General features: G+C 45.4%; 1 protein-coding gene across 1 annotated transcript in view; it reads right to left on the bottom strand.

Annotated features, from left to right (window-relative positions):
* The window catches only part of ABCA2 (ATP binding cassette subfamily A member 2), a 119,135-nt gene that overhangs the window by 4,658 nt on the left and 97,868 nt on the right, over positions 1 to 16,609 (bottom strand). The window contains exons 34-47 of the mRNA XM_075579072.1: positions 15,542 to 15,653; positions 15,239 to 15,299; positions 14,034 to 14,208; positions 11,633 to 11,748; positions 11,117 to 11,264; positions 10,581 to 10,704; positions 10,026 to 10,158; positions 9,209 to 9,329; positions 7,065 to 7,243; positions 5,739 to 5,880; positions 4,929 to 5,063; positions 4,010 to 4,113; positions 3,754 to 3,846; positions 1,225 to 1,327 (exon numbers count right to left, since the gene is read on the bottom strand). Coding sequence (XP_075435187.1) covers positions 1,225 to 1,327; positions 3,754 to 3,846; positions 4,010 to 4,113; positions 4,929 to 5,063; positions 5,739 to 5,880; positions 7,065 to 7,243; positions 9,209 to 9,329; positions 10,026 to 10,158; positions 10,581 to 10,704; positions 11,117 to 11,264; positions 11,633 to 11,748; positions 14,034 to 14,208; positions 15,239 to 15,299; positions 15,542 to 15,653 — 1,746 coding nt within the window. The remainder of the gene's footprint in view (positions 1 to 1,224; positions 1,328 to 3,753; positions 3,847 to 4,009; positions 4,114 to 4,928; positions 5,064 to 5,738; positions 5,881 to 7,064; positions 7,244 to 9,208; positions 9,330 to 10,025; positions 10,159 to 10,580; positions 10,705 to 11,116; positions 11,265 to 11,632; positions 11,749 to 14,033; positions 14,209 to 15,238; positions 15,300 to 15,541; positions 15,654 to 16,609) is intronic.

Raw genomic sequence — 16,609 nt, 5'->3', positions numbered from 1 at the left:
ACACACACACACACACACACACACACACACACACACACACACACACACACACAATACATTTGTGACAAGCTCCCATACACATACATGCAATAAGTTAGTGACCATCTCCCACCATATGTATATGTAACAAGTTACAGTGACGACCTTCCATTATAAACATACATGTAATATGTTACATTAACTAGCTCCTATCATACACAGATACATAAAAATACTGGACTAACTCCCAATATATATTTGACTGATATATATATATATATATATTGTGACAGAAACCAGGGGATGGTAATAAATTCCATATATAGGGCTCCCAGGATACTGAACAGTTTCTATCCTGTTTGGCCTGGGAGTGCAGCCTTATAATACATGCACTCCATCCCACAGTTTGGCAAGCGCTGGAACTGAGGGATGAGAGATCCAGACCAGAGTTTGTCTGCTGCCTGATTTCTGTCACCTGTCATGCTAATTAGAAATCAGGTATGCAAGACTGATTTCCTGTTTCCTCTCCCCTCTCCCCAAGAGCCTGGAGACAGGAAGGCTGCTGGAAGCAGAGAGGGAAAAAAGCCTCTCCCCAAACAGGTTAAATGTTTCTGTTCCTTTTTGTCTAAAACTGAAAAGTACCTTGTTTTGTTGTTGGAAGTGGAAAAGCCACTTCCACCCTGAGTTAGGGAAAATCTAAGTTAAGTTATGGCTCAGGTGAGCAGCTTTTTGTTTTGATGTGTTTCTGTTGTATGTACTGTGGCAGTCTCAGTGCCTGGGACTGAATAAACCAGGCATAGCCTGTTTAAAGGAACAGTACGTGACGCCTCATCATTTAACCTACCCTAAAAGACTGTGTTCTAACAGTCCCGGACAAACGGCGGAGCCCCGGAGAAAGCTGTTTGTCACAATATCAATATATATATATATACATATACATATACATATATATATACATATATATATATATATACATATATATATACACATATATATATATACACATATATATATATACACATATATATATATATATATACAGATATATATATATACATATACATATATACACACACACACACACACACACACACACACACACACCATACATGCATGTTACAGTGATTAGTTACAATAACACACATGCTTGCCATCTATAAGTTCTAGTTTCTGAGCACACACAGATATACAAATGAGTTTCCAGCTAGGAGGTTTCTGTCCTATACACAGAATGTTCTTGCTCACCTTCAGTACAGCTTCTGGAAAGTTCCTGTTGAAGAACCGCACAACTTCTTTAACGTTGAGGCTGGATTTTGTCCTCACAGTAATCATGTAACCATCACCAAACCTGAGCGGGAAGCAGAACATGTCATCTATTTGGTCTAGTGAAATTCTGCGGAACCCCAACCCTCTCTAATAGTGCGTCTGAGATCAGATGCATTGTAAGGAACCCCAACCCTCTCTAATAGCGCGCCTGAGATCAGATGTATTGTAAGGAACCCCAACCCTCTCTAATAGCGCGTCTGAGATCAGATGCATTGTAAGGAACCCCAACCCTCTCTAATAGCGCGTCTGAGATCAGATGCATTGTAAGGAACCCCAACCCTCTCTAAAAGCGCGTCTGATATCAGATGCATTGTAAGGAACCCGAACCCTCTCTAATAGCGCGTCTGAGATCAGATGCATTGTAAGGAACCCCAACCCTCTCTAATAGCGCGTCTGAGATCAGATGCATTGTAAGGAACCCCAACCCTCTCTAATAGCGCGTCAGATCAGATGCATTGTAAGGAACCCCAACCCTCTCTAATAGCGCGTCAGATCAGATGCATTGTAAATTCTTCTGTATTTGGTACAATTTTCATATGACCTGAAAATTGCTGGGAACCCTTTAGGGATGCCCGGGGACCCCAAGTATTCCTTAGGAACCCCGGTTGAAAAACACTGTTTTGTGACTAACAGACATTGAAGTATAATCGCGAAATATCTGAAAGGGGAGCACCGCAAGTAGACTTGCGAGAATGTCAACGTTCACCCAAAAAACCACAAAGCACCATTGAAGTTGCGGCCATGTCAAATTGGCTCACGATTTTCTCACAAGTGAGTCACTTAACCGTGAAATAACGTCAATCGCTAGACTTGAAGCAACTTAGGAACGTGTCTGTTATTCATCCCACGTGCAGTACAAAGGACTCGGGGACATCCCTTAAGGTTGGAGGAAAGGAAATCTCACCAGCAACAAAGGAAAGGGTTCTTTACAGTAAGGGCAGTTAAAATGTGGACTTCATTACTCATGGAGACTGTGATGGCAGATACAATAGATTTGTTCAAAAAAAGGTTGGACATCTTTTTAGATGGGAAAGGTATACAGGGATATACCAAATAAGTATACATGGGAAGGATGTTGATCCAGGAATTAATCCGATTGCCAATTCTTGGAGTCAGGAAGGAATTAATTTTTCCCCTTAATGGGGTTTTTTGTTTGCCTTCCTCTGGATCAATAAGTATAGATATAGGATAAAGTATCTGTTGTCTAAATTTAGCATAGGTTGAACTTGATGGACAGAAGTCTTTTTTCAACCTCATCTACTATGTAACTATGTAACTATGTAAGATATCTATAACTCAAGGTCTTCTTCGTACATTTCTGCTCATTTCAAAGAGAGGATGTTGGAACAATTCTAATGTTGCAGTGATGTGGGCAGAGTTACACACTGTAACCACATGTAATAATATCCCCCACACAAAGACAATAAATACAATATTTCTGTATAAAAGAAAGGTACTAACGGTAAAGAAAAGGGTTTTGGAAAGACAAGTACATATAATTGGTGTTCACAAATATATATGTTTTGAATTCAACGGAGTGGGACTGCACTTGTGAAGTCGAAAATAGCCACGTGTCCCCTCGCTTCCCATATCTCTAACACCTTCAACGACTGAATCTCGAAAAACCAACAGCAAAAAAACAGCTTCATCGTTGACAAAGGAAATGGTTTCACCCAGGCGGCAGCAGATCAGCTTCCCACCGGCGGTTACTGATCCATGACACTTCAAAGGCGCAGGTGGATGGAACAACGCAACGAGTCACACAACCAGCCAAGGTCAAAGTCTACAGGGTCAAGCAAGCACGGCTTTGCTACTGACCGGGGAAATGACCTCCAGTAATTCAACAAGGGGTGCTTTGCTGAAGATTACAATGTGTCTGGACTACACGTGTGAAGTCTCTTCACAGCTGTCCTGGAGCTTTCGTAAACCCTCCTAGCAGCAAAGTCAACTAACGGCAGTGGCACGTTCTACAGCAGGGGTGCGCAACCGTTCCCCCCCTGCCTGCGCCCTCCTCTTACCTCGTCTCCGGTGTCAAATGACGTCCCGCGACCCCGCGGCGGCATTTGACCCCACGTTGCCATGGCGACGCGCCATCGGAGACAAGGTAAGAGAACTTGCAGAGGCCCTGCAATTTAATTTAAATGCTTTGGGGAAGAGCACAGGGCCTCTGTAAGGGCTGTGGCACCCCCACCGCCCCCCTGGTAAATCTCACGCCCCCCAGTTTGCGCACCCCTGGATTCTGGATTATATATACGATAAATGTAGGTGGCACTTTATTTTAAATACAAATTAGACAGGTAATAAGCGTTTTAAAAGGAAGCTGAATAATTCTTTAAAAAAACAAAAAAAACACAACAACCCCTCCCCCCCCCTTCCCCAAAGGAATTGTGCCTGCTGTGTGTGATCACCCCTTTAAGTCAGAGTACCTGCACATATGACGTTTCTCACCTGTTCTTCAAATGCTGGATGCTGCCAAGACATTTGAGACGCCCATTTACCATGATAGCCAGCCTGGTGCAGAGAGCTTCACATTCTTCCATGCTGAGAAGACAAGACATGGTCCTCCCACTTACCAACAAAACTCTACCAATGCTTTTCCATGGTGCCCTGGTGATACTTCCGCTTTCCCACCGCTTTCCCTGCCACTCTACCCAAAGATCTGACTCCCCCCCAAATACCCTGCGATCCTTTTCCACACCCCCACCTGTGTGATGTCAGGACTACGGAGCGTCCAGTCTTAATGATGTCATGGATGAGGTTCCACAGGAAACGGCGGCCTTTAGGATCCATCCCCGTTGTGGGCTCGTCCTGTAGAGACAGAGAGGGGTATTAGGCAGTGGGGGGAGCAGGCCCAGGCATTCCCGAAACTGTGAGCTCACAGGTTTAAATCCTGGCAAGGTCTGTTCAACCTTTGCAGGTGAATAAAAGAATGACAATAAATTGCTGCTGACATAATTAAGCCTAAAAAAAATTACATTGGGACCTCAAGATGAAAAACAGTATATAAATGTAAAGTAGCTAACTGGCTGTGATGTTTTTCAAGTACTAGAGCAACTTATTTGGCAAACTGTCCCCCTTAAAAACCCAGAGACAAGAACATGCTCCTAATGTAGATACTGCTGTACATACTTACTTATGAATACGTAAACAAATATATGAAAAGCCTTCTTCTTTGTTATGGCAGTGTGTGGTCTTTCATGTAAAAAAGCTGAAACCATAAGTAATACGTATATACATTTTGCGTACTGTATGTTGCTCTCAACATTCTGTACACTTGAAGACCTTTGAGGTAGAACTTCATCTGTGAGGAACTCTCTTGTTGATCCCCTAAAAGTTATTCCAAACTACAACAAAGCTACACTTTCCCGGGACCAATACGGCTACCAGTGCTTTGAACTAGTTCTTCCCCAAAAGACATCTCCCTTTAGGGTCACTGGTATGTTGGTGTGTGTCAGATATAAGGCAAGGTGCAGAACTATGGTGCATATTTACCAAGCAGTCTTCTGCCATATGACACCTTCTGGAGCAGATAGCCAAATTACAGCCCATTGACTTCAATAGGCTGTAAGGCGTCTTCCAGCGCAGGAAGGTGCCTGCTGGCCCTATATACTTTATGTTCTCACCAGGAAGATGAAGGATGGATAGCCAATGAGAGCGATGGCTGTGGACAGCTTCCTTTTGTTGCCGCCACTGTAGGTTCCTGCTGGTTTGTCTGCGTATTTGGTGAGTTCTAACTTCTCCAGTGCCCATTTCACCACCTAACATAGAGAAGACAACATCACATCCCCATGCGAGGACACAAGGTCTGACCCAGACAGTAGATCGTGGGCCATCTTGTTTGCAAACCGTTCACACAGAACTAGTGTTCCTACTGTATTAAACCTGGATTTGGCTACACGGTTATATTTGTGGCTTACAGGAGCTTATATAAAAGAGCTGCATAACCCAATAGATTAGCCTTATATACTTGGTCACAAAAAGCATGTGGGGTGTTTCTTCAGGCTGATGATGTCAGGTGTAGGACAGACCGAGCCTATGTCTTAAAGAAGTGTGCATATTTTAATTAAAAAAAGGTCAGTCAAGTACAACAGGGATAGGTACAGAAGGCCTGGGATGGGCGTCCTCCCCAAGTTCCTACACATGCTCTAGTACTGGGTTTTCTTGGCGAGTACCACATTACAAAATGTGAAATAAACAGCTTTTAATGCTCATTAAGAGTTGTTCATGTAAACTAACAATCTTTATTGGCCATTACACTATTTGAAATGGTATTTCCTATCTGCTTCAAAACAGCCCTCCAATCTCTGCACAGCTCTACGCCCCGTTCAACATCTCCAGTTGACGCCCAAAGAAAACGGGGAGGTTCTCCGACTGGGGAGTCACATTTAACGCAAATGTACTCTCAGATATCAGTGCTGTCCCGCAGGCCTTACCCTTTCCTCGTCCTTCCAATGAATCCCTCGCAAGCGTGTATACAGCTCGAGGTGTTCCTGCGCCGTCAGCTCGTCAAATAACGCGTCAAACTGGGGGCAGTAGCCGATGCTCTGCTGGACCTGAAGAAGCTCCTTCAAGATGCTTGTGCATGAAGAACAAGATCAACAACTTAGAGATACACGTCTCTAGCACCGATGAATAAAGGGCAGCGATAGCAGTGTCACTCTTGGCCAAGGGAATGAAGCAGCACTTAGGTTATATCCCAACTTAACATTTACATAGTTTCATCAATGCCACAGCTTAGCCAAGGACCTTTACAGAGGTCACAGGCTTGCGGTCTGTCCGTGACAGTTTCCATAATTACACTTGGCTTGTGTAAGGTCAAGCCAAGGAGTTCAAAAGGACAAAAAAAACAGTTGCCCGAGTGTGTCCACCGATTCTGTACATTCCTGTCCTAGGTTTAGCTGTACAAGCTGTATAATTCAGCTCTAAGGAATCCATGTGAAATTGGTAGGAAGCTAAAAGTGACACTTAATGAGCTTATTTGCATATCACTACCCAGAATCCTTGTGTGCAGCATAACCGCTGTGTGACATGCGACAATGGGGTGAATCAAGCAGGTTTGGGAACCTGTGGAAAACACACAGCTAAACCTATATGCGTTCTTTGTATTGCAGCACATAGCTTATAAACACCTTGGCTAAGAAATGCCATTCACCTAGTGGCGGAAGTGCCTACATGAAGACATCATACTGCACATATCAATAAATTCTCAGTCTGGTAAACAATGGGGCACAGACCTTTGTAACTCATTTCAGAAACAGTGTTATAATACGTATGCGCTAAAACAGAACAGAAGGGGAACATTAACAAACCTCATCCTTCTAGAACAAAGAAGTGGAGCTGTAGATCTGAAGAAAAGCAACTAACTAGACAATGTAGAGATACGATAGGCTTATAAATACACAAGTACCCTGTGCTCCCTAATACCATCTCACCTCAACCGCTACATTCACCCACGTTTTAATGGCCACATCTGGTGCACCCATCATATTCCCAGTGCTCAGAATTGGGGGAGAAGGGGAGACCTGGGTGAATTAACAGTAGATTTGTAGCAAGACGCTTGAGTGATTCTCTATGCATTAGGGTCGCCTAGAAGTTTAATCCCATGTACATAGCAGTACACTGTACAGTATACCACCATCTACTCAATAACAGTGATTACGTCTTTCATGATTGCCAATCTTTTGTAGACCTGATAGTCCATTGGCCTGCTGCTCCCTTTGCCCCCAAGCTCTGCCCCCGATACCCTCTCGAGTCCGTACCTGTGCCCATTGATGAAGGCCTCTCCTCCCGTGGTACTCTCATCCCCTGTTAGCATCTTGAAAGTGGTTGTTTTCCCTGCTCCGTTCACCCCGAGGAGCCCGAAGCACTCGCCTGGCCGGACCCCCGCACACAGGCGATCCACTGCCAGGATTCGGCCCATCCTACGAGACTTGTACACCTGGGAGAGAGCGACACAGATTGGGCCAAATACAGCACCAAAGAGGAATAAATAGGTGATTAGTGCTCTGGCCCAGTGGCGCTCAAGTCCAGACTTCATGCCCCCCAACAGGTCAGGGGTTGAGCATATCCCAGCTCAGAACAGGTGGCTTAATCAGTCCCTCCTTCAACACAGGGGGCTCAATCAGAGGCTCAGCCTTTGACTGAGCCTCTGATTGAGCTACCTGTGCTGAAGCTGGGATATCCTGAAGACCTGACCTGTTGGGGGGGGCGGGGCTTGAGGACTGGAGTTGAGCCCCCCTGTACTAGTCTCTGAAGTGGAGTCAGGACTCAGAGCAAGACCTTTATGCTGCTTTAGCTCTCTGGCCATGGCTCCTTTTCTCCCTTTGCCTCAGGTACGAAACAATGAAACTGCACAGGTTTCATGCTCGATTGTCCCCTTTGGTACATTATAATGAGATATACAGCTCAACCCCCTTATAACGCCCTATATTCCCAGCTCTGTAACACCAATATTCCCAGCTCTGTAACGCCAATACTCTCAGCTCTGTAACACCAATACTCTCAGCTCTGTAACACCAATACTTTCAGCTCTGTGACACCAATACTCTCAGCTCTGTGACACCAATACTCTCAGCTCTGTAACACCAATACTTTCAGCTCTGTGACACCAATATTCCCAGCTCTGTAACCCCAAATTCCCAGCTCTGTAACCCCAATATTCCCAGCTCTGTAACCCCAATATTCCCAGCTCTGTAACCCCAATATTCCCAGCTCTGTAACCCTAATACTCAGCTCTCAAACCCCCAATATTCCCAGCTATGTAACCCCAATACTCAGCTCTCAAACCCCCAATATTCCCAGCTCTGTAACCCCAATATTCTCAGCTCTGTAACACCAATATTCCCAGCTCTGTAACCCCAATATTCTCAGCTCTGTAACACCAATATTCCAAGATCTGTAACCTTAATATTCTCAGCTCTGTAACCCCAATATTCCCAGCTCTGTAACCCCAATATTCCCAGCTCTGTAACCCCAATATTCCCAGCTCTGTAACCCCAATATTCCCAGCTCTGTAACCCCAATATTCCCAGCTCTGTAACACCAATATTCCAAGCTCTGTAACCCCAATATTCCCAGCTCTGTAACCTTAAAATTCTCAGCTCTGTAACCCCCAATATTCCCAGCTCTGTAACCTTAATATACTCAGCTCTGTCACCTTAATATTCCCAGCTCTATAACCCCAATATTGCCAGCTCTGTAACCCCAATATTCCCAGCTCTGTAACACCAATATTCCAAGCTCTGTAACCCCAATATTCCCAGCTCTGTAACCTTAAAATTCTCAGCTCTGTAACCCCCAATATTCCCAGCTCTGTAACCTTAAAATTCTCAGCTCTGTAACCCCCAATATTCCCAGCTCTGTAACCCCAAAATTCCCAGCTCAGAAACACCAATATTCCCAGCTCTGTAACACCAATATTCCCAGCTCTGTAACCTTAATATTCCCAGCTCTGTAACCCCAATACTCTCAGCTCTGTAACCCCAATATTCCCAGCTCTATAACCCCAGTATTCCAAGATCTGTAAACCTAATATTCTCAGCTCTTTAAGCCTTTTGTGTTGCTGACCTCTCTGTCATAGGTTTGACCAAGCCATGCACTATTGGCCACCACAACTTTACGTTGTAGCCATGTGCACTACAAAAGCAGAGTTACCATGAGATTAACCCTCTTTCCCATTGGCCAGGATATCTAAACACAGAACTCTACCAGAGAATGATTGCTAAATCAAGGGGGAAACTGGAGGAGAAGTCTAGGGAGGATGAGGGTGAACCTCAGCACTGCTTGCTTGGGAAGAGTAGAATCAATGATGTATTTATCCTGATGTGTCCCTTATTAGTTCCCCATCATTATGTAAAGGGGAGTTTGAGGAAACATCTGGAAAACCAGGGCTGCCTTGTGTTACCTTGGTTAGATTTTCGATCTTCAGCATGTCATTGTCAGCACCTCCCCGTAGCACTCGCTGTCTTTCATTTGCCACGTCCATGTCATCGTCCTCAATGGGCTTGTTGGAAATGGGGAGACGCCTGTAGGACAGAAAGAACTTACAGAGCTTGAATGGAGGACCTGCTAAGGAACAGCACATTGGTTGTTCCTGTGTGGATTTCAATTATCCTGTATATCATTGCTTTATCCTGCAAAGGCGTCTCTGAATTAAGGGGCTGGTGTGTGACCTACTGTAGTTCGGATGCAAGTGCATCTCTGGTACAAGGGGCTTTTGATGGTCTAGGACCGACCTGGTCATTACTCCAACTTAAATGAAAATACACAGCTATGTGCAGGACTCCACAGTGAATGTAGACTTTGCACTTAAGGCCTCTTGAAGCACAGTCTAGAACAGGAGTGGTCAACTCCAGACCTCAAGGGCCACCAACAGGTCCAGTTTTAAGGATATCCCTGCTTCAGCAGCACGACTGAGCCACCTGTGCGAAATCAGGGATAGCCTTAACATATGGTGGTGGCCCTTGAGCACTGCCGTTGGCTCCTCCTGCTCTAGATGGAACACTTGACCTGCTTATGTTGTTTTTCCTTACTTATCACTACTATTCTTGCCTTTATTTGTTTATGGTCTGACACTTCAGACATATGTCTGTACGTTGACATTGTTAGCAGCGCATAGAACGACTGCCGTTTTCTCACATAGGAAGCCACTACACCTGGACCTCTTAAAAAAGGTACAAGAAGCCCTTGTTATGTTGAGGTGTTAGAAAGGCGATACTCACTGGGGTTTGCGGAAGAAGTTGTACTGACACATGATGGTGATGAAGAAACCGACAAAGCCTTCTATCGTCATGGCAACCAGGCCCCGCGTCACAATATCCCACTCGAATGGGGACTTCATCTTATCAAACTGACCTAACAGGGAGAAGCAAGAACATGACACCCGTGCCACCTTCACTGGTGGAGCCATCATCCACACCTTGCCCACAACATAGTGTTGCCTTGTAGTGCGGCAGCCGAGAAGCTCTCAACGAAAGGACGTTACAGAAGCGTTTTGCAGACCCCCTGATCCTCTGTTGACCACTTTGACATTTAATTTAAAAATCCCCCCCCCCCTTAAAAAAAATGCTTTACGATTTGTGGTCGTGTATGTATGTATGGAGACTTTTTACCAATCCATGGTAGGTACCTCCTCTGAACACCATGCTGTTCTCTTTCCGCGGTCTTCTACGGCCGGTGTTTAACATGGCACCACTGAGGGAGAGGGCAGGTTGTGCGCGACCTAAAGAAGGGCTAATCCCCAGAGCAGCGTGTCCTGTAGATGGTGTGGTCCTTACCTATCTTGGCGTAGTACTCGTTGATGTATTCATTGTAAGCCATTTCCATCAGGCCGTGTCCCAGGTTGTAGTTGGGGAAGATTAGGAAGCAGCTCTTCAGGTAACTGTTCACCACCTTCAAATCCTGTGTGTGACATGGACAGAGATGTCACGGGAACATAGACGGGGGCTTGGAACCATCATTGTATTAAACGATTCCAACCTCAGCTATTAAATTGGCCAAATAGGACAATAATATGCGAAATCGGCTAACAGTATTCGAGCAGGAACTGAACGGGACAATATTCACAATGAGTAAGAGATTCTCTCATATACTCGTCACGAACATGTTGTGCAAGTGTATTCTAGCAATGCTAAGATAGTAAAGGACCGGTTATTCCACATCTTCACCCCATTTCCCTTTTGGGTGATCTAGGCGTTTGTTACTGGTGCAATCAGTTGAACGGAACTAATCTTTAACCTATTGATACCCCATGAGAGGGACCCAAGCCTTAGCAGCGGTGAGGAACCAAGCGCTGGGAAGCTCCACCACGCACCTTGTCATGTTCGAAGAGCTGGAGCAGGAAGGTCGCCACAGTAGCCGTGATGCCGATGAAGAGGTTGATGACGATGAGGAAGACATAGGCCGTGCTGGGCACCTCGAACCAGAAGGAGGCCGGGTACATGATGGGGGTGATGGACCAGCTGAGGAGGGGCAGAGATACTGTTCAATGTCATAATATGTTGGGTGGGACGTGTTAGTTTTATTCGAACTTCTCCCTCTGGCACCATTTTTTGGGGGGGACAAAGGGTTTGACACTGGTGCCGAAAAGTAGAGTCAACACCCCACCATCGGGGACTAGAATAAGGAAAATTAATTGGGACAGAAGTGTCAATCACTTATGTATAATCACCAAGTCTTCCAACCCTTTACCACCTCACCCTCCCTGTGACAGGGTAACCCTTATTTTTAACACTCGCATATAGGTCGCTGCCTTAGGCTTCTCTGGGATCATGGGTCTAAAACCAGAACTCTCCCATTTAGGTGAATCAACAGGGTGAGGAGGACGTACCCGTAGAGCAAGAAGAGTGACAGGACGGCCGGGAAGTTGGTGGGCGAGGTGTAAGCGGGGAGGTCAAAGACGAAGAGGATGATGATGCAGCAGGTGGCCGGTACCAGGTAATTCAACTGGAAAACAAAAGAGGAAGGCTTATTTTACATGGGGATTATTCTGCATCACTACATCACCTTGTGTTCTGCACTGCAGAGTCAATGGGTTTAAACGGCACTTCTGTTTGTATTAAAGCAGCAAAACATGTGAAATCTTATGGTTTTTATTTTTTATAAATTAGTTTTGTAGTATTAGATAATAGTGACCTGTTTGTTGTTGTTGTTGTTCTTATTCGACTTTTAATACCATTTCTAAGGAGTTTTAAAGCATCCTTTGACTTCTATAGCAGGTTCTAACCCACCTGCCCAGCAGTGCAAGATATTTGCAACACTTTACTGTTTGGGATAATTTGTTGCCAATGTTCCCAGCAGTTTGAGCTGCAAACTGTAACAATAGATAATGTTACCTTAGTAATATAAGGATACATTGTAGCTGCTGAGTTACACTGACTGAAGCAGCCATTATGGATTTTCACAGCTCCAAAAGATTGCCAGCTAAGGTAAGAATTTAGAAATATACATTGTCACATGCTTTACATATACAAATAAGAAAGAAAATAAGTTGGAAAGTAGTGTTGCTGCTTTAACTACAGTCCAGGGGTGAGCAAACTTACCTTCATGCGCCCACTTTCTCCTCTTCCCTCCGGCGCGCGCCCCCTCCCCGGCTCTGGCGTCAAATGACGCTTCGGTGTCATGTGACGTCACATTGCCATGGCAACGCGACGTCACATGACCCAGCGGCGTCATGACGCCGGTTGCCATGGAGACGCGTCATTGGAACCAAGGTAAGTTAAGAAGTTCCAGACTGCCTTTGGGGAAGTGCGGGGCGTCTAACAGCCACGCCCCCCCCAGAGAATCTAGCGCCCCCCACTTTGCGCACCACTGAACTGCACAATACGGAGTTAGAAAGAAAAGATTCAATGGACCCAACATCCCTGCATTCTGTCATAGTAAATGATTGCGCTGGAATATATAGATTATATTGTACTGAACCCTTAGTCTCTGTATTAATAAATGGCTGTGAGCTTCATCCAATATTGCATCAGTTTTTCAGACGCCAAAGCATTTCACTCCCACATCCCACAAGGAGTCACGGACCCGTCTTCTACCTCTAATTAACCGGTTTGTTGCTAAGGAGCCTGTAATGCCCTGAAAGCAGCAGAGACCAAGTCCGAGGTCTATACACACAGTGCAATCAGGCTTACTCTACATTGCAATCTGCATTTGCTACATTTAGGGACATATTTATTAAGCAGTGCTAGTCCACCACTCAGTAAATATGGCCCTTTGAAATGAATGGGCTTTAAAGCGTCTTGTGGAGTAGCACTACTTAGTAAAATGAGCCTTGGTGTCATGCTGGTCAGAAAGCGTATTGCACAGCAGATGCTAATGCCAATTATTGACTATGGGGATATAGTATACGGCTCGGCTCCTCAAACCCACCTTAGCAAACTTGACACCCTCTACAATTCAATTTGTCGTTTTGTTCTCCAATGCAACTACAACACACATCACTGCGAAATGCTCAAGAAACTGGATTGGGCATCACTTGAGTCTAGGCGCAAAGTTCACCTTTCCTGTCTTGCCTTCAAATACTTTCTGGGCAAGCTACCCAGCTACCTGAACAAGCTCCTCACCCCTACCACATGCAGCACTTATCACCTGAGATCAGACTCCAAAAGACTGTTCATGGTCCCAAGGTTCAGCAAAGTATCCGGCCGTTCCTCCTTCTCTTACCGTGCACCCCAAAACTGGAACAGTCTACCAGAGACTCTCACAGCCACCACCAGTCTAAGTTCTTTCAAAACTAAAGCTGTCTCACATTTGAATCTGGTCTGTAACTGTTACATACGCCTATAACTTATATTATCTCTAAGTGTGCATGCAATGTCTTGTATATAATGTATACCCTGGTCACTTATGTAACTATGTATTTGTAACCATGTATTATTTGTCATCTTAACTCTATGCCCAGGACATACTTGAAAACGAGAGGTAACTCTCACTGTATTACTTCCTGGTAACACATTTTATAAATAAAAATAAATAAATAATAAATAATGCACAGATACCTTCACAGTTCTTCTCCCTGTTGGACCTCGGCCTCCATCAAGTTTGCAGCTCATTCTGCTACAAACCAACCTCCTCACCTAGCATCTTCCCAGGAGCCCTGTTATTTCTCCTTAACTTGCCCATCATGACCAGTAACCACAGCAAGCGATCTTCCTGGCCAACCTCAGAGCATTGAGGTCCTAGTTCTACTGCCCGCACCACAGCAGCAATCACAGTGTGAACACGCTTACCATGTCCCACACATAGTTGGCCAACCAGTAGATAACTGGGTTACAGCCGCTGACAAACTGCAGGTGCTTGGCTTTGGTGGACTTCTCAGCCACGAGAAACACCACAAAACTTGCAGGAACAAAGGACATGGCAACGATGATGAATATAGCTATGACCACATCGGTGCCTTGTAACCTGTAGAGGAACAGGGGAAAGAGAAGATGCGAGTGAAGATCATGCAGCAGTGTAGAACAGGGGCGGCCAACTCCAGTCCTCAAGGGCCACCAACAGGTCAGGTTTTCAGGACATCCCTGCTTCAGCACAGGTGCCTCAATCAGTGGCTCAGTTGTTGACTGAACTAGGGATATCCTGGAAACCTGACCTGCTGGTGGCCCTGAAGACGCGGATCTGGCCATCCCTGGTGTAGACCCTGCCTGCCTTGAGTTTACGTCGCTGCTATGAGAAGCTTTGCCTTTTTCATACTAAATTCAGAAATAAGAGTAAATAAATGCATTCCAGGTGGCATTAGGGGCAAGGATCTGCATTGCATTGGGGTTGTGTTTTTCTGCCATTTGCAGGACTTCTCTAAAGGTTTTGCCGTTTAAAAGTATTATATATGCTGGGTGAGCGAACCCAGGCGGTGTGGTGATCCTACAATTATTTATAAGATGCCACCATGTTTCCCTGGGGAGTATTGGGCTGAGACCATAAAATAACCTACACAATGTTATTAATATGCAAAACAATAAGGGGGTCTCTGCCATGGGGAGCTTGAGATCTACTTGCTCCATGCAGAAAAGTTACTATTTACACCGCGCTATATAAAACAAAACAAAAAAAGGTACAATTTCAATAGTATAAAAGCACGCGTGCATCTGTGCGCCTTTTGCACGAGTGCGTGTGCATGGGTGGATCTGCTTAGATCATTTTAAAAATGTGTGTCCGTGTTTAGACTGTGGGCGCACGAGTGTGCAAATTTGTGCAGTTGCGTTAGAGAGCCGAGGCGCCGACATGAAAGTTCAAAAAGCTGTCGATATCAGGAGGTCCCCACTAAGATTTGCAGTTACCAAACATTTGCCCTGCCTGCCCTGTGTGATATGGTACCTGTTGCAATAAAACATATAGGAATAACTGAAGTGGGCTCATGTGTTTTGGAAAGATGTTAGGTGACATTTGTACACAGAGGACATCAGAGACAGAACAGGTAAACGGCGACTCTGCTTACAGGTAGTCGAGGGAGAGGCTGGCACTGGTCTTGTTCATTGGGTGGTTGGTGACGGTGATACCTGGAAGGAAGCGCAAGAGGAGGTACAGGTGTAGCAGACGTTACTGCTTCCATTAGCGAAATGCGTTAACGCTGGTGATATATTGTAACGCAAGAAATATCACCCCTCTATTGAAAACAATGGCAACGCATGCGTTCTTTTTAAAGTACATGTTATTTTCTGCGTTATTTCTTGTGTCGACAGGGGGGTAATGGTGCCTGGTTACCCTCCCGCAGACCCCGAGAATCTGCCCGTCACCGTACCGTAGGCTGCTGGGTTTCCACGGCTCTTGGGTAGGTTGGCTCTCAGGATAGCATTGTTCAAGGTGTTGAGATAAGTCGGCATACTGTGGTATCCTTTGTTGTTGTAGAAAGCCTGAAAAAAATGCTTAATTAGAGAGGAGAGAGAAAAGAGAGAGAGAGAGAGAGAGAAGGGAAAGCGAGAGGAGAGAGAGAAGGGAAAGCGAGAGAAGAGAGAGAAGGGAAAGCGAGAGAAGAGAGAGAAGGGAAAGCGAGAGAAGGGAAAGCGAGAGAGAGAGAAAGAAGGGAAAGCGAGAGGAGAGAGAGAAGGGAAAGCGAGAGGAGAGAGAGAAGGGAATGCGAGAGGAGAGAGAGAAGGGAAAGCGAGAGAAGAGAGAGAAGGGAAAGCGAGAGAAGGGAAAGCGAGAGCGAGAGGAGAGAGAGAAGGGAAAGCGAGAGGAGAGAGAGAAGGGAATGCGAGAGGAGAGAGAGAAGGGAAAGCGAGAGAAGAGAGAGAAGGGAAAGCGAGAGAAGAGAGAGAAGGGAAAGCGAGAGAAGAGCGAGAAGGGAAAGCGAGAGAGAGAGAAGGGAAAGAGAGAGAGAGAGAAGGGAAAGAGAGATAGAGAGAAGGGAAGAGAGAGAGAGAGAGAGAGAGAGAGAGAGAGAGAGAGAGAGAGAGAGAGAGAAGGGAAAGAGAGAGAGAAGGGAGAGAGAGAGAGAGAAGTGAAAGAGAGAGAGAGAAGGGAAAGAGAGAGAGAGAGAAAGAGAGAAGGGAAAGAGAGATAGAGAGAAGGGAAAGAGAGAGAGAGAGAGAATGGAAAGAGAGAGAGAGAATGGAAAGAGAGAGAGAGAGAAGGGAAAGACAGAGAGAGAGAGAAGTGAAAGAGAGAGAGAGAGAGAAGGGAAAGAGAGAGAGAGAAGGGAAAGAGAGAGAGAGAAGGGAAAGAGAGAGAGAGAAGGGAAAGAGAGAGAGAGAATGGAAAGAGAGAGAGAAGGGAAAGAGAGAGAGAGAGAGAAGGGAAAGAGAGAGAGAGAGAAGGGAAAGAGAGAGAGAGAGAGGAGAAAGGGGAGATGAGGAGAGAGAAAAAAACA

This window comes from Ascaphus truei, chromosome 21 (genome assembly GCF_040206685.1).
Source record: "Ascaphus truei isolate aAscTru1 chromosome 21, aAscTru1.hap1, whole genome shotgun sequence".
NCBI lineage: Eukaryota > Metazoa > Chordata > Amphibia > Anura > Ascaphidae > Ascaphus > Ascaphus truei.
The sequence above is the reverse complement of the archived record's forward strand: the minus strand, read 5'-3'. Positions and strand labels throughout refer to the sequence as shown.